We start from the raw sequence: 25,897 nt of genomic DNA on the forward strand, positions 1-25,897 counted from the left end.
ATGCAAAGCAGGGCTTTCTGTTTTCCTCTCTCTCTCTCTCTCTCTCTCTCTCTCTCTCTATGTCTCTCTCTACGTCTCTACCTCCCCTTTTTCTTTCCTCCCCCCTCCCTACATCTCTCCCTCTCTCCCTTCATCATTGTGTTCCTCTCCTCCTCTATCCTCTATCCTTTTCTCTTCCCTCCCTTCCTCCCTCTCTCCTGTGTTGGGGGGGATCATGCAGAGCAGGGCTCTCTCTCACCCTCTGCTTCTCTCTCTCTACATCCCTCTCTCTCTCTCTCTCTCATCCTCTGCTTCTCTCTCTCTACATCCCTCTCTCTCTCTCTCATCCTCTGCTTCTCTCTCTCCATCCCTCTCTCTCTCTCATCCTCTGCCTCTCTCTCTCTACATCCCCCACTCTCTCTCTCTCATCCTCTGCCTCTCTTCTCTCCAATCCCTCTCTCCTCGTCATCCGCTGCCTCTCTCTCTCTACATCCCTCTCTCTCTCATCATCCTCTGCAATCTCTTTACATCCCTCTCGTCTCTCATCATCCTCTGGCCTCTTCTCTGTACATCCCCTTCTCTCTCTCTCATCCTCTGCCTCTCTCTGTACATCCCTCTCTCTCTCTCATCCTCTGCCCCTCTCTCTGTACATCCCTCTCTCTCTCATCCTCTGCCTCTCTCTGTACATCCCTCTTTCCCTGTTGAACGCAAATGCAAATCAGCACTCTCTGTCCCCCTCTCTGTAACTCCCATCATTTTTCCCTTTCTATATACTTCTCTCTCTTTCTCCCTCTCTCTATCTCTCTCTCCATCCTTCCTTCTCTCATCCTTCCCTGTCTCCCCTGTTGAGCTTGAATGCAGAGCAGTGCCCTCTCTCTCTATCACTCCCTCTTTCTCTCTGCCCCTTTCTCCATCCATCCCTCTCTCTCTTTCTCTCTTTTCTCTCTCTCTCTCTTTCTCACCTCTGTCCCTCTGTCCATCCTCTCTCTCTCTTTCTCTCCATCTCTCTGTATCCCTCTCTCGATCCCTCTCTCCCTGTTGAGCATAGCCGTAGAGCCCTGGGGTTCTCGCTCTCTCTCTCTCTCTCTCTCTCTCTCTCTCTCTTCTCTCTCTCTCTCTCTTTCTCTCTCGCCCTCTGGCCTTGTGAGGACGGGTCCCTGTCCCCTCAGCGCGGGCGAGTCAGCACGGAACAACGCTCACATTTTCAATTTGGGATAGCGGACGCCCCAAATCATTTTTCCAGCTGACAAACTCACATTGAGTGTTAATCTTCCCGGGCAGCCATTCAGTCGGCTTTAAAAGAACTGCAGGATGAGCAGAGTGAAAGGAAAACTACATTTGGCTCCAAAACTGCCTCTCCACATAAAAATCCACTGATGAACCTGTAAAATATAAAATATAAAATATAAAATATAGCTCTATACCTGCGCAGGGGCATTAAACCCACAGACATAGCAGATGGTTGAAAACTACTCACTGGGCAACATTTCTCTAAATAAATCTCTGTATTGATTCTGTAACCCTCAGTCACGGACGTGTGTGTTTAAATGGAAGAGCTGCATAAGTGTTAAACACACCTGACAGTAATGGACATTGGAGTTATGGACAAATTCATAATTTGCTCCAAAATACAACAAAAAACCAGGGAATATCCCAAGACACAGCACACAGCACACACACACACACAGCACACAGCACACAGCACACACACACACACACACACACACACACACACACACACACACACTCCCTGCCAGTGATCCAGAGAGCGAGGCTCTTTCAGTGAGGCAGACTTCAGACCTGCATGTTGTCCTTAATGTTGTAATGCTGCAGGCGGCGGAGGCTCTGTGTGCGCGGCGGCGTTCAGCCAAGGCTGTGAGCTTGCCCTCTATTTCAATTAAACAGGAACTTTTTGAATTCCAATTAGTTCTAGTCAGAAGGATCCCTCCCGTGTCCAACCCATGCTGGGGAACTGTAGCGTTCCCCACTCCTGCCATCCTCCTGCCCAAGCTGCTCTCTCCAACCTCACTCTCTGGGCGGGATCACACTGCCATCTACGGGCCAGCGAGAGAATGGCCATATTGGGTCTCTACCACAAACTATGGGCTTCACCAACAGGAAGTGTTTTCCCCATTTGATATATATGTGTGTGTCCATGTCCTCATGTTCTCTCTCTCCGTTTCTGTCTTTCTTTCTCTCACGCACACACACACACACACACACACACACACACACACACACACACACACACACACACACACACACACACACACAGACTCTTCAGATGGGCATCCGTCACTTCTCAGGGCTGTTTGTGTTGCTGTGTGTGGGTGTGGCTGGCGCGTTGCTAACGCTAGCCGGTGAGCACGCCTTCTACCGCCTGGTCCTTCCACGCATCCGCCGCCGGCAGAAGTTCAAGTACTGGCTTCACACCAGCCAGGTGAGCTCACATACACACAGACACACGCACTCACACAAATACACACATGCACACACACAAACACACACATGAGGAGAGGAGAGGAGCGGAGAGGAGAGTAGAGGATGAGGACATAAGGAGAGGAGAGGAGAGGATGACGACACAAACACACACACACACACACACACACACACACACACACACACACATTATACCTGAGTTGTCCCATGTGACACACACACACACACACATTATACCTGAGTTGTCCCATGTGACACACACACACACACACTATACCTGAGTTGTCCCATGTGACACACACACACACTATACCTGAGTTGTCCCATGTGACACACACACACACACTACCTGAGCTCCACAGCACACCGGCTCTACTCCATCTGGCTCTAGTCTACACACGTGTAACAGCTGATCTGTGACTCTAGTCTACACACGTGTAACAGCTGATCTGTGACTAGTCTACACACGTGTAACTGCTGATCTGTGGCTCTAGTCTACACACGTGTAACAGCTGATCTGTGGCTCTAGTCTACACACGTGTAACAGCTGATCTGTGGCTCTAGTCTACACACGTGTAACAGCTGATCTGTGGCTCTAGTCTACACACGTGTAACAGCTGATCTGTGGCTCTAGTCTACACACGTGTAACAGCTGATCTGTGGCTCTAGTCTACACACGTGTAACAGCTGATCTGTGGCTCTAGCCTACACACGTGTAACAGCTGATCTGTGGCTCTAGCCTACACACGTGTAACAGCTGATCTGTGACTCTAGCCTACACACGTGTAACAGCTGATCTGTGGGCCGCAGACAGGTGAGCACACCTGTGTTGTAGTATATTCCCCAAATACATCACACGCACAGCATGGTCATGTGCGCACTGGACTGGCCACCAGCTCAGTGAAGACACCTGTACTGCTAGGTTCGCACCAGCAGGTGAGGTTGGGGCATCTGAGGTTGATTCTGCTCTTGTGGAGCCTGTGGTTAGAAAGCCTATCATTTCTTCATACTTTATGTACCTTTTGAAGTGTATATTTAGGTGTGTATTAGGCACAGTCTGTCCAGGAAATTGCACTATAAAGCACTTATGCCTCACACTTTTTTGATTCATTTAGTGTCTGTAAATGTTTATTGGCTATAAGATATAATTTATGGTATTGGTTTTCCATATCGTGCTCACAGCCAAAAGTGCAGCCAATAAACCTGTATTTCATCTTGACATTTACTGAGAAAAGTGTGTTTTGCAAAGCAAAAGTGCCACCTGCTGGTAGCTTACGATAGTGGCAAAGAATTTCCATCGGTTGAAGCCAGCAGTGACCTTAATACAATGCTGTTGCTGCTGCTGGTGATGATGATGAATGATGATGATGGTTGTGGTGATGATGATGATGACGATGATGGTGAGGGTATGTGGTTATGATGATGAATGATGATGATGATGATGGTGGTTGTGATGATGATGATGACGATGATGGTGAGGGTATGTGGTTGTGATGATGATGAGGGTATGTGGTTGTGGTGATGATGATGATGAGGGTATGTGGTTGTGATGGTGATGATGTGACATTGAAGCTGATTATTCCTGCTGCTCTTGTTTTTCCCCAGAAAATTCACAGAGCGTTGAACATGACCTATGAGGATGTGAAGAAGCAGCGTGCCAGCACAGAGAAAAGGTAAGAGGTCAGAGGTCACGGTGTGATTAAAGAGCGTTATGATCGTTATGACACAGGCAGAGGCGTGATTAAAGAGCGTTATGATCGTTATGACACAGGCAGAGGTGTGATTAAAGAGCGTTATGATCGTTATGACACAGGCAGAGGTGTGATTAAAGAGCGTTATGATCGTTATGACACAGGCCGAGGACATCTAGGCACAAGGAAAGGTAGATGAGGTATTGTAATGTTTTCCACTGTGGAAAAGAGAATATTTTCCATTAGAATCTTTAGTTAGATGTGGTTTTTACAGAATAAACTGAGCATAAACATGGCTTTTGATGTGATGGTATGTTATGGGTTTGTAATAGAGCTAAAACAAACTGTTTTAGTGATAATGATCACACACACACACACACACACACACACACACACACACACATACATACATTAAGGGTGCTACTGGAGCTGTGTAGTTCAGGTAGGCATGTGTGTAGTGTAGGCATGTGTTCAGTTAGGCATGTGTGTAGTGTAGGCATGTGTTCAGTTAGGCATGTGTGTAGTGTAGGCATGTGTTCAGGTAGGCATGTGTGAAGAGGCTCAGGAGGCACATACAGCCACTGACTCTGGAGGTGCAGGTCAAGGATCAAGGGTCAGCTGCTCTAAGGGACTGTAGAGGGTTATTCTCCTCTCATTCTCTCCCTCTGCCCTGTCTCTCTGACTGTGTCCTGTCTCTCTGACTGTGCCCTGTCTCTCTGACTGTGCCCCGTCTCTCTCCCTCTGCCCTGTCTCTCTGACTGTGCCCCATCTCTCTCCCTCTGCCCTGTCTCTCTCCCTGTCTCTCTGACTGTGCCCTGTCTCTCTCCCTCTGCCCTGTCTCTCTTCCTGTGCCCTGTCTCTCTGACTCTGCCCTGTCTCTCTGACTGTGTCCTGTCTCTCTTCCTGTGCCCTGTCTCTCTCCCTCTGCCCTGTCTCTCTCCCTCTGCCCCATCTCTCTCCCTCTGCCCTGTCTCTCTGACTGTGTCCTGTCTCTCTCCCTCTGCCCTGTCTCTCTGACTCTGTCCTGTCTCTCTCCCTCTGCCCTGTCTCTCTGACTCTGCCCTGTCTCTCTCCCTCTGCCCCGTCTCTCTGACTGTGCCCTATCTCTCTGACTCTGCCCTGTCTCTCTCCCTGTCTCTCTGACTGCCCTGTCTCTCTCCCTCTGCCCTGTCTCTCTGACTCTGCCCCGTCTCTCTGTCTGTGCCCCGTCTCTCTGACTGTGCCCCATCTCTCTCCCTCTGCCCTGTCTCTCTCCCTGTCTCTCTGACTGCCCTGTCTCTCTCCCTCTGCCCTGTCTCTCTCCCTCTGCCCTGTCTCTCTGACTGCCCTGTCTCTCTCCCTCTGCCCTGTCTCTCTCCCTCTGCCCCGTCTCTCTCCCTCTGCCCTGTCTCTCTGACTGCCCTGTCTCTCTCCCTCTGCCCTGTCTCTCTGACTCTGCCCCGTCTCTCTGTCTGTGCCCCGTCTCTCCCTCCCCACCCTTCCTGTATGTCTCCTTGCAGCTGTAACATCCAGCGCTCTCAGCCCCCCCAGCCTCCTCCTGCAGCCCCCCGCAAGGAGCCTTCGCCCGCTGGAACAACGAGAGCAGCCGCGCAGCCAAGCAGGCAGCCGAGGCGCTAGAAGCCAAGGACAAGAAGACCGTGCACTTCAACCTGGAGACACTCAACACGCGCAGGCTGCTGGCACGCATAGGGGGCGGGAGAGGGAGGGGTAGTGAGGAGGGAGGGGGGGCTGCGACAGGAACCGGAGGAGGAACAGCTGCTGGATCAGGAGGTGCAGGAGGGGGGCGGACAGAAGCGAGAGTGGTGACATCACACATGTGTGAGAACGGGGGCCCGGCGGTCACGTCGTCCAGCAGCTGCGGCGGTCACCACCACGGGGGTCTGTCCATCCCCCTCCCCCTCCCCCGCTCCATCTCAGCCTCGCTCGGCGTCCCCACCTCTGTGTCGTCGGCGACGGCAGCATCCTCGTGCGTGGCGCCCCCGCGGGACGGCGAGATGGAGGAGCTCACGCAGCAGATCGACAGCATCCGCGAGCAGCTGAAGGCCGCGCTGGCCAGGCGGGCGGAGCTTCAGACCACGCTGGCCAAAGAGAGGGCCAACGCCGCCGCTATGGCGCCAACGGGGTCCCTCCCCCTCGCCGTGCCCCTCCCGTCCCGCACACCTCCCGCCAAAGAAGGCAAGAGCAAGAGGTGATGCACAGCCAGGCCTCTAGGGGGCAGCAGCACACACTAACTTCTCCAGCTGGTCCGTCTTCCTGAAGGCTTTTTCACTGAGCCCGTGCCCTGCCTGAGCACTCTGGACTCACACCTGCTCACATACTGGCTGGGGGGGGGGGGGGGGGGAGGGAAACTAGAAACAACCCGCCCCCCCTCCCGGACCTGTACCACAGAGTCATGGAATGGGGACTTTAAAGACGCTGGAAAAGAGCTGGCCCAGGGCGTGGCTCCATCTACTCCAGGTCTGCGCCTAATCCCGCCCACAGTTGACAGCTGTATGAGGTGCAAGTCGCTACAGACACAAACACACACACACAAACAAACCAGCATGCCCATGAAGACACTGTTGACGAGAGCCGAGACCTCAACAGAACACACACACACGCACACGCGCACACTCACAAGCTCCAAGATCCTGCTGTGTTTTGTATTCTCTTTCTTGTGTTTATGTTCAGTTTGGACAGAGGAGATGAATGTCGGGACTCTGGCATGAGAGGACAACCTGAACGCAGGCAGAAAGATTTGTTTCTCCGAGACTCAAGTTCGTATTGTTCCATTGTTTTGATGTATTTTTCAAGAGCCAAGTTTGCTGGAGGAATGGCTACGCAGTTGAATTGCTCCTTTTTAGGCATAACTGACACAGTGCTGGCAGAACTTTTCTCCAGAGCTGCGGCAGAATTCCATTTGATGCAGGACTTCCAGAGAACTCAGGGTTTGAAAGCTGAACTGTGCCTGCGGAGTGGCTTTTCATCCATGTTTCCTTCCAGTAGGGTTGGTGCCTGAAATGACTGAAATATTAAACTATAACTGTTTTGACAGAAATTCTTTCATTGCTTTACCAATACGGGTTTCGTGTGTGTGTGTGTGTGTGAGCATCCACTTACCATTGCTGATGTAACTGGAATAACAAAGCCCCTAAAAGTCTTTTTTACAGTCAAAGAAGAACAGGTGAAACACACCTTACAGGGTCTAAGCCTAATGCTGTTTCAGTAACGCTTTACACCACCTAGGAAGCACACACACACACACACACACACACACACGCACGCGCACACAGTTGCAGACACAAACACTAGGTGCAAAGTGCTTATTTTTTCTCCTTCTGCAGTTTAATTTACAGTTAAATACATCTGAATGGGAGAGGAAATCTAGTTTTGTCATCACAGAATTTGAGGATTATTTTAACATTGCCAAAACAAACAAACAAAAAAACTACAATGTATAGCAACTTGTTGCAGGACTACAATCATTCGGTTTCCTCACAAAAGAGCAAATAGGCACAGAGAAAAGAACATTGAACTGATCACAGATCATGGGTGGAGCATTTGTGTCTGTGTTGGTGATGGCCACCCCAACCCCACCCGAGATGCCCAGCGTCCTTGGCTGAGCGAGCGAGCGAGCGGGTGGGCGACGGGCATATTCTAATATTGCACAAAACATCATTTCCAGTCCGTTCGCACTGCCCCCCCCCCCCCCCCCGCGTTGCATAGCCTTTGAGGATCTTTGAAGTAATCTAGCAATCGACTTCCATATCCCCCCCCCACCACCACCCCTCCCCACTGCCATCGCAGAGACCAGTGTCTCGTCAGGTCTCATGGTGCCCATGTGTGAACAGCTGTTGGTTCCGCCGGACTGAATCCTGGATCTGGAGCAGGCCGGGACCGGACCGGCTCCGTCCAGGAGTCAGCAGCTACCTCTCTGGGACGGGTCAGAACCGTGACCGAAGCCCACCTGAAGGATCTGGAGAACCCTCCGCTGACAATAAGTGGACTCCAAAGACCACTGCTCTGTTCTCCCCGGTCCTGGGTTTAGCCACACTCTGTTTTAATTTTATGATCGATGAAGCTCCACTTCCACATCTACTCTCCTCTCCCCCGAGCCCAACACAGGCAGTGGCGCCCCCCTGTGGTGGAGTAAACCCATCCCTAGTTTACGGTTCCTACTCTTTATTTATATACCTCTAAAACTCCCACGGTTTTTCGAAGGAGCTCTGCTTTTAAAAAATAATCATCTGCTTGGTCTTTTGTGGGTTAACTTGTCTTGTGCCCGTAGAAGTCTTTCAAGTTTTTCAAAGGCAGTGTCTGACCAGAAAAGCAGTTCCTCTTCCATTTTTAGTCGGACAACTTCTTCTCCCCTCTCGCTCTTTAAGACGAGGCGTGTACGCACACACACACACACACACACCCCCGCACACGCACACCTGACCCAGTGAGATCACGCTCACACACTGACCAATTCAAACCCACACGCCATCATACCCAAGTAAAGGCCCCTGGCCCCTCTATGTTAGACGTCAGTAATGGCTCCTACGAAGTGTGTGCTGGTTATTCTTCTCCTGGTCAGTGGGGACAGACTACAGCTAGAGGGGAAACAAGTGCCTATGTTAGAATTGTTTCCTACAACCTCTATGTATAACCCATAACCTCTACCCTTTCACCAGCTTCGAGGAATTCCTTCTGGAAAAGGCTTCCAACCTCTTCTGTTTTATTCAGTTTTTACTTAATTTTGTGTTAGTTTTTTTTCTTTCTTTCTTTCTTTCTTTCTTTCTTTGAGTCCAAAGGTTTAAGGCAGCCGCTGAGCCTTCAAATGCTAACTGTTCTACCCAGTGCACACACACGCGCACACACACACACACACACACACACAAACGCAGAAGCGCTGCGAGCACACACAGCCATTCTGCCTCTGCGCAGACAACCTGCAGTCCTCCGTTGCGTTCCTTCCCATCAGGCAGCAGTGTCCATGAAACGGGGAGGAATGAGTGAAGACGAGACGAGTCGTGGCACAGTCTGGGAACAACAGACAACCCCTTCTCCCTCCAACTGTCTCTCTCTCACTCTCACTCCGTCCGTCTGTCTGTCTGACAGAGATGTCTACCCCAGAAGGTCTCCCGAGAGAGAGAGGGTGAAACATGCGGAGGTCTCACCATCATTTCTGCCTCGCAACACCTGAGAAACCTGTGTCTACTGAGGATGCCACATCTCACACACACACACACACACACACACACACACACACACACACACACACACACACACACACACACACACACACACACACACACACACACACACACACACACACACGCGCACACAAGTGAAGAGAGCGAGCTGATACACCTGTGCTTCTAGGCTCACGTTGCGTAACCACCGGCGTCATAGCAACTTCCTACACAACAAATGGAGGACGCTGGTTAGAGTCCGTGAGACGGAATAGACCACAGACACACTGCGTCTGAACAGAGAGGAACAGGCCCATGGACACAAACATAACCATCATACTATAGACCTGTTTGTTTGTTTGTTTTGTTTAGTTTTTTTTTATCACGAAATGCAAACAGGGGAAAACACTCTTCTACTGAAACGAATCATGTTTTCGATTTTAAAGGATTGTTAAAAAAGAAAAAAACGAAGAAAAGAAAAAAAACAAAGAGAAGCAGGAGACAGAAACACAAGGACAGCGCAGGCTCTCTCTCTCTCTCTCTCTCAGATGAGCACACTACTGATGTCACTGCTGATGTCACTGCTGATGTCACTGCCCACGGCAACATCCCACCATCGCTGCGTCCACCACTGCCAGTCCGGCTCAGGCCCAAAAAACTACAACTAAAACGTTCGCTTTGACCCCCGAAACCCTTTGGCGGCCAGCAAGGGCCTGATTTGAATTTAGTTTGAATATTTTTCTGTCTCTCTTTGTGTCCGCCACTCCCAGCGTTTCCTCCTCGTCTGCAGCATGAGTGTCCAGTGATGAGGCGGCGACGCGCAGCACGGGAGGAGGAGGAGGAGGAGGACCACATGGACAAACTCTTGAGTGTGTGTGAGACGCGACGGGTGTGTGAGCGAGATGTGTGAGCGAGGGGGAGAGGGGGGGAAAGGCAGCAGGCAGCAGACTCAGGTGGGTGTTGGGGGGGCGTCGGATGTGGTTTGGGTTTGGGGGGGGCTGGCTTTGTGTGTGTCGCCGTCCGCACACTGTCGAGTGTCCACTGCTACACCGCTCGCCTCCGACGCCCCCGAGTCTGTGTGTGAAGGGAGAGCGGAGCCACAGGGAACCTCACCCTGGGCACACCCCCGAGCTTTGATCTCCATGGCGACCAGACTGGTGGCCCCTCCCACTCCTCCTCCTGCTGCAGCTGCTGCAGCTCCAGAGGCCTCTGTGCTCTCAGAAGCTCCGGCCACGTGGATCTCTGTGACGATACTGAGGGGGTGCTCCTGTGGCACCGCCCCCTCCCTCAGGCTGCTCGTCTCCAGGAGCGTCCCGCCCAGCTGTGGGCCCAGCGCCTCAGTCAAGATGGCCGCCGTCTCAGCCATCCAGTCCAGCTCGTTGGCCACGTCTGCACTCGGCACGCCAGGCCGCGGCTCGCCGGTGCTGGAGGAGGCCTGGGCGCCGGAGGAGGCCGAAGCTGAAGCCTGGGCCTCGCCTGGCTGCGGTGGCTGGCCGTTGGCTGCCGGTCTGGGGTTGGCGGCGTTGCTGGCCGTGGTGTTGTTGTTGAGGTTGTCCTGCAGGGCCGTCTGGTTGGCCTGACCCGCCTGCTGGTTCTGGAGCAGCATCTCCTGGATGCGGATCTGCTGCAGGATGGCGGGCAGCTCGTAGTGGTGGAAGAAATAAATCATGGAGTGCTGGGGGGGGGACAGTATAGAGACAGAGAATGAGATGAAGGAATACAAAATATAACAACCACACAGAGAACTATTTTAAAGCAGCACTAACGACCTAACTACCTGAAGGACATGCGGAAACCTTTCAAACACCATCAAAGGTACAGTTGACACTGATAAAAGAAAGAAATGTTGCTAGCATGCTAGCTGGTGTCTTTTGCTGCTATAGTTTGACAACGTCATGCTGTTACAGCTACTACAATCTACTGCTCTTGCTTTAGCATACTGCACAACCGAGCACATAGTGAGATTATATGAGACTGAGGGAACCCATAGTGAGATTATATGAGACTGAGGGAACCCATAGTGAGATTATATGAGACTGAAGGAACCCATAGTGAGATTATATGAGACTGAGGGAACCCATAGTGAGATTATATGAGACTGAAGGAACCCATAGTGAGATTATATGAGACTGAGGGAACCCATAGTGAGATTATATGAGACTGAAGGAACCCATAGTGAGATTATATGAGACTGAGGGAACCCATAGTGAGATTATATGAGATTGAAGGAACCCATAGTGAGATTATATGAGACTGAAGGAACCCATAGTGAGATTATATGAGACTGAGGGAACCCATAGTGAGATTATATGAGACTGAAGGAACCCATAGTGAGATTATATGAGACTGAGGGAACCCATAGTGAGATTATATGAGACTGAGGGAACCCATAGTGAGATTATATGAGACTGAAGGAACCCATAGTGAGATTATATGAGACTGAGGGAACCCATAGTGAGATTATATGAGACTGAAGGAACCCATAGTGAGATTATATGAGACTGAGGGAACCCATAGTGAGATTATATGAGACTGAAGGAACCCATAGTGAGATTATATGAGACTGAGGGAACCCATAGTGAGATTATATGAGACTGAGGGAACCCATAGTGAGATTATATGAGATTGAAGGAACCCATAGTGAGATTATATGAGACTGAAGGAACCCATAGTGAGATTATATGAGACTGAGGGAACCCATAGTGAGATTATATGAGACTGAGGGAACCCATAGTGAGATTATATGAGACTGAGGGAACCCATAGTGAGATTATATGAGACTCAGGGAACCCATAGTGAGATTATATGAGACTGAGGGAACCCATAGTGAGATTATATGAGACTGAGGGAGCCCATCTCACCTGGATGAAGAGCCAGGAGGTGACCAGGGCCAGGCTGCTGTACTGCCCGTTGAAGCGGTAGTGGTAGGCATAGAACGCAAAGTGGTACAGGTAGAAGAACCTGGAACACAACAATAATGGAGGAGCTTAGATAGGAACAGCACTGGTCTTTTACAACACACACAGAGCATGAAAGACACACAAGCTGTTTATATGTGTGTGTGTGTGTGTGTGTCCTGCATCTAGCCTGTGTAAAAGAGATTCCAACTGTTCATGTTGGTTGGTGTGTGTGTGTGTATATGTGTTTGTGAGAGTGTGTGAGTGTGAGTGTGAGTGTGAGAGTGAGTGTGAGTGTGAGTGTGTACCTGAGCCAGTGGCGTTTGCTGGTGTTCGTGTGGCAGCAGATGGCATCATACTGGTCAGCCAGCCACACGATGAGGATGATGTAGAAAGCTGTGGTAGTGTCATTAAAGAATTCTGACATGATGGCCTCCATGCCTGGGGAACAGAGAACAGAGAACCGAGGTTCCCCCTTTTAGAACCTACAAAATGTCCATACAGTCATCATGATATTTGTATATCTGTATATATCTGAGGGCAGCAACCATATGAGTACACACCCACACATCAGTACACACACACACACATCAGTACACACCCACACATCAGTACACACCCACACACACACGCATCAGTACACACACACACACGCATCAGTACACACACACCCACGCATCAGTACACACACACCAGTACACACACACACACACCAGTACACACACACACACACACACACACACACACACACACACACACACACACACACACACACACACACTCTGCTCTACTGATGGAACCCTGCTGGATACCCTGAGGGCCAATCAGAGATGTTCTCTTACCCACGAGCGCCAGGATGACTGTAAGCAGAGGGGCTGCTGGGAAGGCGATGGTCATGTTCATCTCCAGCATCTGAAGCAGGTCCACTAAGGAACAGCAGGAGTACAGTTAAACAGCCTTTCACTTACAGAACACACCAAACACACACACACACACACACAGAGATACAACGGCACACACAGCACAATTATACTTACACCATAGCACACCACACACACAGCACAATTATACTTACACCATAGCACACCACACACACACACACACACACACACACAGACACCTGTATGTATTCAAGTTTCTCAAAACCAACAGGATGATCTCTGAGGACATATTCAGTGCAGGTTATTGGTTGCAGACACTGAGGAACAAGAGGGGACTCACCAATGAAAACGAATATCTGATGGTGGGAATACCTCAACAGCATAGAGACAGACAGGGTCTACAGAGGAGAGAGAGAGAGAGAGGGGGAGAGAGAGGGAGAGACAGAGACAGAGAGAGAGAGGGGGAGAGAGAGAGAGAGGGAGAGACAGAGACAGAGAGAGGGGGGAGAGAGAGAGAGAGAGGGAGAGCATCAGTATATCAGTCCAGCCCAACATGGGTCACCAGAGGGAAAGTTCATGTCAGCTCCCTGCTGCTGCTGCTGCTGCTATCTGAGTGGAGCAGAGCCCCATCTCCGACCCCGTGTGGGAGCACAGCTGTGAGGTTAGTAGGTGGCAGGTCAGATCGTCCTGTATATACAGGTCACGGTGTCACCCGACAGTCAGTGAGTGAGTGAGTGAGTGAGTGAGTGAGTGTCAGGCTACGTGCGTCTCCGTGGACTTTACCCCCGTGGGAGATACTCACGAATATCACCATGATAACAAAGGCGGCCAGGTAGGAGGTGCGGGCCATCCACATGCTCACAAAGCGGTAGTGCTCTCCGGACACCACATTGCGCAGGAAACCTGTCAATCAACAACCATACGCTGGAGTCAGGGCCCACTGCAGCAAACCAACTCAGACGGAACCCCACTGGATGGGCTGTGTGTACATATTCTCTCTCTCTCACACACACACACACACACACACACACACACACACACACACACACACACACACACACACACACACACACACACACACACACACACACACACATAAAAATATTTGACACCAACCTACAAACAGCTATATTTATCCACAGATACACACACATTTGCATATACAGGAAGAAGTATGTCAATAAATACACTTTAGCAAGAAACAAGACAAACAAGTCTCGACTTTCCTGTTGAGACCGCATCACCTGACAGTCTGTGAGAACTGCACAAAGATGGTAAAAGTACCACATCTCACACACACACACAGTCTGTGGGAACTGCACAAAGATAGTAAACCTAATGTTGGCATTAGCGGTCTGGGGTTTAAATTAGACTGTAGCTTTCAGCCTGTTTAGTCTGACCTTTAACCTGATGAAACACACGCACGGCGCACACACACACACACACACACACACACACACACACACACACACACCTTTGTTCTCCTCGTTCTCTGCTAGGGCCTTGACGCTGGACATGAGGATGTCATCGTAGCCCAGGAACTCATCGAGCAAGAATCGACTGAAGCCGTCACCAAAGCACTGGTCCTTCATCGGATCTACAACACACACAGGACCTAGTCTGTAAGCTGGCATGGTGGTCGGCTTAAGGCGCTTTTATTAGGAACTCAAGTCTTGCAACTGCAATCTTCACGCAATGCAACAGGAATTACATATCCAAACCAAAGGGATTAGGGGTGTGTGCATGTGTGTATGTGTGTCAAGTGGGAGGGGTGGGAAAGATGTCCTGGGGGTATGTGCTGATGGGCAAATTAAAGATGTGGAGGTAGAGAGGGTGTGTGTGTGTGTGTGTGTGTGTGTGTGTGTGTGTGTGTGTGTGTATGTCCTACCTAGAGTGACCACCATGACGGGGATGTTGAGGCGTTGGCGGGTGGTCTGGGAGAGACGCAGGAAGCCGTACTCCAGGGAATACTCCACAATGTACTCCTCCTGGGGCCACACTGCAAATACACACACACACAGATGCTCAAGAAGGAGACCTACAAACACACACAGCCTCATACGCACACACACAGATGCTCATGAAGGAGACCTACAAACACACACAGCCTTTCTCACACACACACACACACACACAGCTGCCTGTAGAGGGAGGAAAAACATGTATTTCTATAATTAATATGTTGAAAAGGAAATCCGTTTCATGTCTTTACCTTTATCCTATGCCCACGGTTACTATTTAGCACTTCATGATTACTATGGCAACAGCATGTTTGTTTGTGTGTGTGTGTGTGTGGTAGCATGTTTTATATTGTTTGCAGAAAATAAAGAAAGCACGCGCACTAACAGATGGACATAATAAGCTAATAAAAATGTTGATTTTATATAATTCACTAACTTTGACCTAGAGGATCGTTGATTTAATTTCCCCCCAAACGAATTAAACACAACCTAATTAGGACTAGGGAGGTCACAGGAACCGACGCAGTCGATTCAGAAAGTGTGACGCCATATGTTTTTCTACAGCAACGTAGGTACTGGAAGACGCCATTTTTCTGGGCCTGATGGGGGCAGCACTTACTTCTACAAGTGTTGTAGTCTGCCGCTAAACACCAGAGGAAGAACGAGAATGCCTACTAGCACAGAACCCTGATCTCAAAAACAAAACACAAAACCACACTTTTCTTGAGATCAGCTGCTGCTGAAAAACAGTCAGTCGTGTATGGAAGTTCAAGGCACATCTTCAGGGATTAATAATGAATTTGCCAAAAGCCAGTAGACCTATGCAAACCCATCAAACTTTTCAGATGAAAGGACGAAACACTTCCAATTTAGCGAAGACAGACATCCAGAATCATGGAATTTCACTAGTATGGGTATGAACTACTACATTTCTGGTGTCTCGACATCCCTAGTTAAGACAGCTGCGGTCTAGAAATCGTCTACTTCTTGTACAAACAATTTTTTCTTTGTTGCCTAGACTATCAGGGACAGGAATGTAGGTGTGCATTAATGGAAAGCCTGTAAAGTCACGGTCACTCTTGGCCCATGACACACACACACAGAGGTGCACTGAAGTAACACACACACACTTGAAACCAAACACAGGAAGCCAAACACACATCTCCCCTCATATACACATGCATACACACACAATAGATATAGGCATGGTCAGCTGGAGGCTAAATGGCTATTTATGTAGATTAGGCTACAGCGATACCATCAACAGAACACACACATGACTGACTGACACACACACCTGCTTACAAACTCACTAAACAACATCATGACTAAAAGCGGACACACCACAAATGTTTCACACAGCTCAGTGGTTCTCTTGGGGAACATTTAGCCTAGTCAGGTTTGATGAGGTTCCTTCTTGCCTTCAGTGCGCTTTAACTGAAGGAGAATTGTCTGAGGGGCAATGACTGGAGGGCTGATCTTATCCAGTCAGGAATGATCATGTGTCAGACAGCTACTGCCAAGTGCTCCCTCAGTTCAGCTCAGTTCAGTTCAGTTCATTTCAGCTCACACACACACACACACACACACACAGGTAGAGAACCACAACAACCACAGAAAATAATGTTCTTCTTCTGACAGTCAGTAAAAGCACTCCGTCCACATATTTTATGAGATATCAGTACTGAGGGGGTGGGGTGGGGGATGTTCACAGGAAGTCATTTTGACAAAAACGATAAAAAAAAGTCCTTCAAAAAGTCCCACGGGTCATTAAACTCTGGGTCAGCTGTCCTGATTGCCCGCGGTCAAACATATGGATGTGTGCCCCCTGTGATATACTGTGAAATCCAGGGGGCAACGACCTCAAGGCACGTATCTCTCCAAGTGAGCTATGAACTCTCACCAGGCCCTAAACCTTGGCAGACAGCCAGCCCAGTCTCACGCTGCTACTGAGGGGGACTGCTCCTGCTCCTGATACTACTCCTGCTCGTACTCCTCATACTACTCCTGCCCCTACTCATGCTCGTACTCCTCATACTACTCCTGCCCCTACTCATGCTCGTACTCCTCATACTACTCCTACTCCTCATACTACTCCTGCTCGTACTCCTCATACTACTCCTGCCCCTACTCATGCTCGTACTCCTCATACTACTCCTACTCCTCGTACTACTCATGCTCGTACTCCTCATACTACTCCTACTCCTCGTACTACTCATGCTCGTACTCCTCATACTACTCCTACTCCTCATACTACTCCTACTCGTACTCCTCATACTACTCATGCTCGTACTCCTCATACTACTCCTACTCCTCGTACTACTCCTGCTCGTACTCCTCATACTACTCCTGCCCCTACTCATGCTCGTACTCCTCATACTACTCCTACTCCTCGTACTACTCATGCTCGTACTCCTCATACTACTCCTACTCCTCGTACTACTCATGCTCGTACTCCTCATACTACTCCTGCCCCTGCTCCTACTCCTACTCCAGGGATGGCTGGTGGCTCTGAGTATAGGGTCTGAATAGATCCTTGCTGCTAGCTGCTGCTGCTGCTAATGTTTACCCCTCTAAAGCCTGCTGGAATGCACTGCGGCCTGCCTGAGAGCCTCCACACACACACACACACACACACAGACACAGACACAGACACAGACACAGAGCTTGCATTGTTCCCTCATTGATACCCACACTGGTACGCAGGCGACGTGCGCGCACACGCGCACACACACACACACACACACACACACACACACACACACACACACACACACACACACACACACACGGCTGAGCCTACACCCACTACACACAGGGCCACACTACAGCATGCCCCTCTAGAGTGTCCTGTGATAAGGCTCACCAGAGACCAGACTTGACAACATCTAGGACCTCCTGCCATCTTTTGCATTGGAAGCACAGAAACAGCATCTCTGATATTCAGTGATCTTGAGAACACTTGAAAATAGCATCCATTAGATAATACATGTATAGTGGTGATACATATGTCCAGTCACATACCCCTACACCCATAATGGTGATACAGATGTCCAGTCACATACCCCTACACCCATAATGGTGTTACATATGTCCAGTCACATACCCCTACACCCATAATGGTGTTACATATGTCCAGTCACATACCCCTACACCCATAATGGTGTTACAGATGTCCAGTCACATACCCCTACACCCATAATGGTGTTACATATGTCCAGTCACATACCCCTACACCCATAATGGTGTTACATATGTCCAGTCACATACCCCTACACCCATAATGTTATGAATGGCAAAAGCAGTGTTCTGGGTGAGAAAATCATTGCAAACTGTGCAGTCAAATAAATCGGATTGCGTGGAGAATGAACAGCGACTAACACACACATTCTGGCTAGGATGACCACAGACAGACAGACAGACAGACAGACAGACAGACATCCTACTCTCATTCTACAGTCTAACACTGCAGTCTACAGGACTTGGAGCCTAAAAGGACATCCAGTTGAGTTTACCCGAGTCTGGACTCTACTGCAGGAAGAGAGGGAAAGACGCAGGAGTGGAGCTGAGAGAGAGAGAGAGAGAGAGAGAGAGAGAGAGAGAGAAGATGCTACCACTGACAGCTCTGCCAGGAATGGATGGAGAGGAGCGGAGGGACAGTGACGGGGGGGGACTGCATCAGCATATTAGGTGCATCTACTGTGTGATATACTTGAGTGCTGTTTATTCACGTGTCTTTTAGGAAACACATTTAAGTTAAATAATATGTGCAGTTCATGGAACCATTATAATCCAGTTTGATCACTTACAAACTTTCAATAACATTGCATTGCAAATTATGGATGCAATAAATGGTGGTTAAAAAAAAAAGAGAGTAGACTTAGCAAATTCCGACGTCCCCTTGGCACTACTGCATGTACCCGTATGAGAGGGGAGGTCAGGGCAGGAGAGATGGACGGGGAGGAACAGGAGGAGGAAGAGGAGTGTTATCTGGAAGTGCTACTGAGGCAGTGGAGGGAGTCAGAAGAGGAGGAGGAAGAGGAGGAGGAGGAGTGTTATCTGGAAGTGCTACTGAGGCAGTGGAGGGTGTCGGAAGAGGAGGAGGAAGAGGAAGAGGAGGAGGAGGAGGAGTGTTATCTGGAAGTGCTACTGAGGCAGTGGAGGGAGTCAGAAGAGGAGGAGGAGATGACTAGGGTTGTGCTGTTTGTAGCTTTACCTGCTCGCGTTAGCATCTCAATCTCGGAGACAGTCTCCTGCAGCGGCTGCATACCTTTAGTGGGCGTCTGGCTGAAGGAGAGCTCCACTGAGTCGTTCAGGCCCAGCCCGGACCCTCCAGCCTGCACAGACGGCTTCAGACGCGGCTCCATGTCCAGCTCAAACTAGGGAGGAGGAGGAGGAGGAGGAGATGGAGATACAGAGAGGGGGGGGGGGGGGGGGGTGGAGAGAAGGAAAATGAGGGAGGTTGAAGAAAAGAGGGAAAAGATGAGAAGAGAAGAAACAAGAAGAAAAGAAAAAGAAAAAAGAAGAGGAGAGAGAAAGAAGGAGTGGAAGGAGAGGAAGAGTTAGTGCACAAACTAATGTTCACTCATCTGCAAGTAGACATCAAACCCATCCATTATCCACCAACGCCCCTCCTCAAACATGTTCCTAGCCTCACCTTACTACTCTCACTCTCACTCTCTACCTCCCTCCATCCTCCCTCTCTCTTTCTCTACCAAAGTCTTTAGAGGCAAGTCACGCCACTCGACAGCCATCTTGGTAATGCCCCCGGGCAGCTATTTCAGGCAAACAAGATCAGGCTCCCATCTGAACTAATGGGAGAGGTCCGGAACTCCACATAGGAGGGTCAACCAGACATTATATCACCTGAATCCATCTTTAAATCTGACATAAATGGTGTTAACATGTTTATCCCAACCGCTCGAAAAGAAATTGTATTCTTCATGTTGACTTGTTTACTGCACATGCACCCGATTTTGCAGCACAGCTATTGCTATGGGAACAGTGGAAATAAACAAACCGTTCCCATCAGTGATAATGTCTCTGCCTTTACCACCCCCCCTCTTTCTTTCTTTCTTTCTTTTTTCTTTCGCTCTCTCTCTCTCATCTTTCATTCTGTCATGTTCTTCAGCCTTCTCACCTGTACAGAGCTGTTGTCAAACATCTCCAGGGTCATCTCCTCTTCCTCGTCCTCCTCCGGAGTGACGTGCCGGACCACCCCCTCCACCTCCAGGCCGGGTTCGTCCCCCTCGGGCTCCTTGACGAGGCCCTGGAAGCCCTCGGTCTCGTAGAACTGCAGGAAGATGGGCGCGCGGCTGGAGTTGCGCTGGATCTCCACGCGCAGGATGCCGTCGCGGGGCCACTTCTCCCGCACGTGCTCCAGGCAGTTGATGGGCGAGCGCGAGAAGGCGATGTGGATGTAGGCCAGGATGAAGAGCACAAACAGAGCCTGGCGAAGGAAGAAGGAAGAGGAAGAGAGTGAATGTCACGGTGTTCACTAAGCACTCTTCATCCCAACAGACGGGTGGCCGCAAAATAAACACACGTGTGAATGAAGACTTGAGGTGACGATAAACAACACAGTAACACAGCTTTGAGGCATGACGGGGTGAGACACAGAGAGTGGAGCCTCACAAATTTGGAAATTGATTTGAGAGAAGAAAAAAAACACTACATCATGGAGGACAGAGGACAATGACGGGCACAGAAATTAAGCAGTACAATGTCAGAGTCTCTGCCAGCGCGCACAGAGGAATGGCACTGCCACAGCGATCAACTGCACCGACTGACAGAATGATCCCCTTCTAAAAGGGACAGTCCAACCCCTACATTAATGTTCTCCACTCATGTATTCCTCTTCATGCGGGAGACGCCTGGGCCGGATCAGTTTAAGTGGAAGTGACACAGGAAGTCTGGCGACAGAGGCTGCGCTGTCCTGGAGTGCACCTCTCTTCCTGTCCAGCACAAGCGAAGGGCGGCCGTCATTTAGGTCATCACTGTCACACAAACCTTTATCAGGGACCTGCGCTCATTAAATTCAAATAGATAATGGCAGACACTTCATTCTTGGGTGAGCTGTCCTTTTGAGCTGGGGGGTATTCTTGTCAGCCTCTGAGGAGTGAGGAGTACGACAGATGACGATGTCTATCTTGGACAAGCGCCATCCCCCCTAACTGCCTGTCCTGACTGCCGCAGGCTTCTAAAGCGGCACGCTGCTCTGAGGTCATACTGCTGATAGGTGTTGCTGTTGCCGTGCCCGCTGCATGTTGCCATGACGATGCCAAATTGTCTTTCATTTCACATTCCTCATTACGCTTGCCATCCGGTGGTGCCATTTAATGCCCTGTGCCATAGAGTGAGGTGGCATTGTCCATGCCCTGAGCCATCGTAAATGCCCTGTGCCATCGAGTGAGGTGGCATTGTTAATGCCCTAGCTCCATGGAGCAAGCAGATGGGTTGCATACATGCACCTTCCTCTATCTATCTGCTACTGCACTAAATGCATGATATCCCCCTGTGCATAATGCACACATGCATCAGTAGGCAGGGGTGGCAAGACTGCCATTGGCCAGTGAAGGTGGAGAGCAGCCAAATGCATGTTGAGCCACATCCGTCTCCCGGCAACACTCTCATTATTGCCAGGTAGCTTAGCAACTTGATGTGGATGTGCTGGACAAAAGCACCCATCGGGCCCTAGAGCTTCAGACTGAGAGAGGGGCCAGCGCATCAGAGCTATATTTGAACAGTTAAAGGCGAGAACATTACTGCATGACGTGAACTATTATTATTGTCATTTCTACTACAATGTGGTGACTCGGCCTGCTACATACTGGTGAGCATCCCATCTACTGAGCCAAACATGTGTTGATCTTTACCAACACAAATCTGAGGACTCCTGAGTTATGCCAATCTTACATAGCCAATGCTGCAGCCAGGCCTGCTAAAGATATCAAATAGGAATCATGCAGGACACTGGGAGAGCGGTAATCCAGTGGCAGTGTGTGGCTCTGATTAAACCCAAGCTGTAGGAGATGATCACTGAGTCTAATGCACGGATGCAGTGTTATCCTTGGGGAATATCCCAGTGTCTCACACTTTGATCCTGTTATCCAAAACGAGCCGCGTGTTTTTAATCAGCGCTCACAGGGGCAGATGTACGGACCTCGGAGAGCGGCGCGGCGCAGCGCAGCGCAAGAGAAGCGACTTGGCCGCTCCGCAGAGAGCGCCCACTGTGTCTTTTCATTTTACGCCGATTAGACTAAACCTGCGGCTGGTCGCATAATCAACATCTATCGCCGAGTCCAGAATGGAAGCGCAACTGAATGGAATCATCGAACCGCCGACCGATAGAAAAGGCATCAAAAGTTAAGCGATCTGGAATTGCGGTGTGATCAAACAGGGGCCCTAACTCTAAAACACCAGACCTATCTGGCCTATTTTTAAAGAACAAACTAAATCAATGCTGGAGCAGCTACCAGAGGGAAGTGGATGAAGTGAAGAGATGGCAAGACATAAAAAAGGCAAACAAAACAAAATAAAAAAGAGACAATTGAGTAGAACTGGTGATCATACAATAGGTTTTCCCTATGCACACATCATACGCATAATCTAGATGACACCACCAACAGAATGCCTAGTCAGCCCCTCGGTGCGTATCTCCTCCTATCCTTTGCCCCATGTCGTCGTCGTCCCCCCCCCCCCCCCACAATCCTCCCATATGCATATGCATAAGGAAGGAAAGCGCAACTTGTTATTGGGCGCTCCTGCAACACGCAGAATGCAGTAGTGGGATATGCGGTTGAGGTTGTAAATACCACGCCGCGTTTTTAGGCGCAGGTTGCGGCCAAGTTTAGTCAGTTGTAGCGGGGACATAAAAGTACTGTGGCGATATCCAGTGGATGAGCATCTCTGAGCGGGACTGGTCCTTCGCACGTGATTCATGAATTCCTCAATTACACAGCCACGTTTCAACAGAATGTGGAAATTATAGTCGGGAGAACACCCACTGTGTTATGCTTTGGGGCTTCCGGAGCAGCATGTGTGGCTGAAGCTGATGTTGTGAAGGGACGTCCACTCAGCAAAGCTGCACATACCTATACATTTTCTTTGTTTGTCAAAGCCCACGGTGCGCTTTAGTGTTGCAGTTCAATTTGAGGCGTGACTGAGCATACAGTTACACAGGCTACATGTAGTAGACTGCAACACGTAAGTGGCATACATCTGCATTTGCCAAGACGTCACAGAAAAATCCGTTAAGGATTTTTGTCTACAGTAGACATAAGGAGTGAAGCAAGGCATGCGCAGTACACTCGCAGCAAATTCAGCGCTTACCAAAACAAAGTCAGCTGTCCACACACACTGCACACACCCACAAGCATCCCAACAATCCTGCCCAATGTCAACTTCTAGCATAAGAATCATAGTTCCGACCAACATTAAAATAAGTACATTTACTGTGTCTTACTCCTCCAGAAGAGCTTTCGCAACAATTTCTAGACTACCTGGACACCATCAAGGACTGCTACAAAGTAGGCCAACAAGTCGGACATCAGTAGGGACTAGGCCTATCGATTTTATGACCCAAATATAAAAAATAACACTCCGTTGTGCCCGTGTTTGTACCAGTGACTTACAACATGCTACATACACCATGTAAACTTTGAATTGGAATGACTGAAAATGCCTTACCTTCAATAGGACGAAGAACTCGAATATCCGACGAAATGATGGTGGGAACAATCGTGCATAAGTCACTGCCATCTTAAAGAACAGGGCGTGAAAGAGTCGATCTCGCACGTTGATGAGAGGGTTTTGGTTGATGTTAGGGTTTCTGATCCTGTTCGCCCCGCCATTGTTGTTAAGGGGGATGTTGTTGTTGACATTACCCTGATTCTCAGACATTGTGCTCTCGCAGAATGCTCTCGTGGAAAGTCTGTGTTAATCAGGTCAAATTCCGAGAATGTGCAGCTACCAACGTCCCCACCAAACTAGCTAGCTATAAAGCTAGCAAATAGGTGCTGTTAAAATTGCATTAATGGTCCCAGTGGTTGATGCTAGACGGTCACTCGTTCAACGCTATACGAAACAGTACTCTTCTTCACGACCTTCAGTGATTGTAAATTCAAGATCTAACGTTGTCTCATGCACTGCGACCATTTCCTTTTGATGACTAGCGTTAGCATAGTAACTTTGAAATGGTTGATCCACCGTCCAATTGATTGTTTCAATCGTTGCAAGTCCAACGGGAGAGAGTACTAGTATTTCGAATTCACTGTTAGTTGATCATGTGTAGCGAACATAAACTACACACTCCCTGTTTACTTCGCAAATCGACGTCCGTTTTGTCAACAAAGGCCAGTGACTAATGGAGGTCCCAGCATTCTGTAAGACGAAATCTCCTCTGATGATAAACAATAGCTCCCGTCAAATATAGGACCTAAAATCCAGGCAATAATATTTTGCAATACTCACTAGCCGGGTAGCAGTATCAGAGCAGCCTTGCTAACGGATACGTGTGCTATAATGCGCACTTCACTGTGACATCAGCTTCTGTTTCTTTCACGCCGTTTGATTTGAGCTGAACAGAGAACTAAATCCAACCACATAGAAGACGTGAACAAAGTCAGAGGAAAGCCCCTGCCCAGTATCAATAAATGTCCGCTCCTGACTCGCTGGTCAATTTAGAAAAAACAGATATCTAGCTAAAGCTTGCTATGCCATATCTGACGTTCCCATCCGACATATGCTAGCTAGCATAGTTAACTCTCTAGAACCCGTATGAACAAGTTGCAGTTTTGCTTCATTCGCAAACTTGTTTCGTTTTAGGTTTTGTCGCTTATACTTTACGGTGAGTTAATCTGTCGGTCACAAATTTGGTCTAATCTGTTATTGTCTGTGCAATACAAATCTACGAATTATACGTCTCTGGAGTCCCTAGACCCGTTTACACAACCATTTTCTCGAGCTAGTTAAGAGGAACAAAAAATGCCAGCAAGACAACACCCCGCCAACGTAAAGGTAACTACAAGCGAAGAAATAATGATAGCGCCTTCTACAGGTGGATGACCACGGAACAGAAACACATTTCTGCAATACTTTTTCGTTTCTAACTTTCACATATTTATTCATTGGCTTACGTTTTTGGCAATGACACAGTTTATATGAAAGTATCTACGTGACATATATCACATATAAATTAAATTTTCCTGATGAAATTGACCTACACTGTATTCACCTGCCACGTATTGTATTATAGTTGGAGGGGGACATTGCTATATATTCTCATAATTAATAGTTAAGGTATAGAAACCCCTTTACAAAAATGCAGGCTGTAGAATCCATCAAATACAGCTTGAGGGTTCTTGCCCTTTTACTCCACGTCTGTAGGTGGCAATGGTACAGGACAATGTCATACTACATTTTAAAACAACACAGAAGTACGCAAAGCACAGACGAGGAGTTCCGTGGAGCTAGCGACAGTAAGAGACAATAGGAGGCAATATGGCGGAGAAACGCGTCAAACTAATAGTCGGTTTGACAAATGACAGACACACATACAGAAATACATACAACACATACTTTTACAATAGTGGTGGCTGGTGAACACATTTTAAAATCCTGAAAAGAAAAATTCCTTTTTACGGGATACATCTCCACAAGTGACATTAAAGAGATGCAAACACATGGCAATCTCTCTTTGACTTTGTAACCTTTGACCCCATATCAGTTAGGAAAACAAAGGGGCGGGCACTGTATATCTGTGCATCTGTAGGCGAAGACTGTAAGCCTACTGTATATGACTCAGCCGGGGCTTGCCATGACCGGTACCTACAAAAGTGATTGAGAATCAGAATCATTAACAGCATTATTAAGTAGTAGTTTCCACATCCAAGG

The 25,897-nt window shown here is 49.0% G+C and overlaps 2 protein-coding genes across 3 annotated transcripts in view; one reads left to right on the top strand and one right to left on the bottom strand.

Annotated features, from left to right (window-relative positions):
* Nucleotides 1-5,729, top strand: part of grin3bb (glutamate receptor, ionotropic, N-methyl-D-aspartate 3Bb) — a 94,740-nt gene extending 89,011 nt beyond the window's left edge. Inside the window, exons 8-10 of the mRNA XM_031574268.2 lie at nucleotides 2,255-2,419; nucleotides 4,024-4,091; nucleotides 5,609-5,729. Coding sequence (XP_031430128.1) covers nucleotides 2,255-2,419; nucleotides 4,024-4,091; nucleotides 5,609-5,726 — 351 coding nt within the window. The 3' untranslated portion in view covers nucleotides 5,727-5,729. The remainder of the gene's footprint in view (nucleotides 1-2,254; nucleotides 2,420-4,023; nucleotides 4,092-5,608) is intronic.
* Nucleotides 5,730-9,360: 3,631 nt separating this feature from the next.
* On the bottom strand, nucleotides 9,361-25,033 carry tmem259 (transmembrane protein 259). 2 transcript variants are annotated; one of them, XM_012823208.2, is made up of 11 exons: nucleotides 23,693-25,033; nucleotides 20,145-20,453; nucleotides 19,275-19,383; nucleotides 14,932-15,042; nucleotides 14,518-14,640; nucleotides 13,846-13,946; nucleotides 13,384-13,441; nucleotides 13,005-13,088; nucleotides 12,471-12,603; nucleotides 12,127-12,226; nucleotides 9,361-10,940 (listed from the first exon to the last, which is right to left on the bottom strand). In XM_012823208.2, the coding sequence occupies exons 1-11, from the start codon at nucleotides 23,903-23,905 to the stop codon at nucleotides 10,215-10,217; spliced, it is 2,067 nt and encodes a 688-aa protein (XP_012678662.2). In that variant the 5' UTR covers nucleotides 23,906-25,033; the 3' UTR covers nucleotides 9,361-10,214. The 2 variants fall into 2 exon arrangements, with proteins under 2 accessions (XP_012678662.2, XP_012678661.2); XM_012823207.2 differs by having other exon boundaries at nucleotides 19,221-19,383.
* Between the last annotated feature and the right edge of the window lie 864 nt (nucleotides 25,034-25,897).

Source organism: Clupea harengus, chromosome 10 (genome assembly GCF_900700415.2).
Source record: "Clupea harengus chromosome 10, Ch_v2.0.2, whole genome shotgun sequence".
In the NCBI taxonomy this organism is placed as follows: domain Eukaryota; kingdom Metazoa; phylum Chordata; class Actinopteri; order Clupeiformes; family Clupeidae; genus Clupea; species Clupea harengus.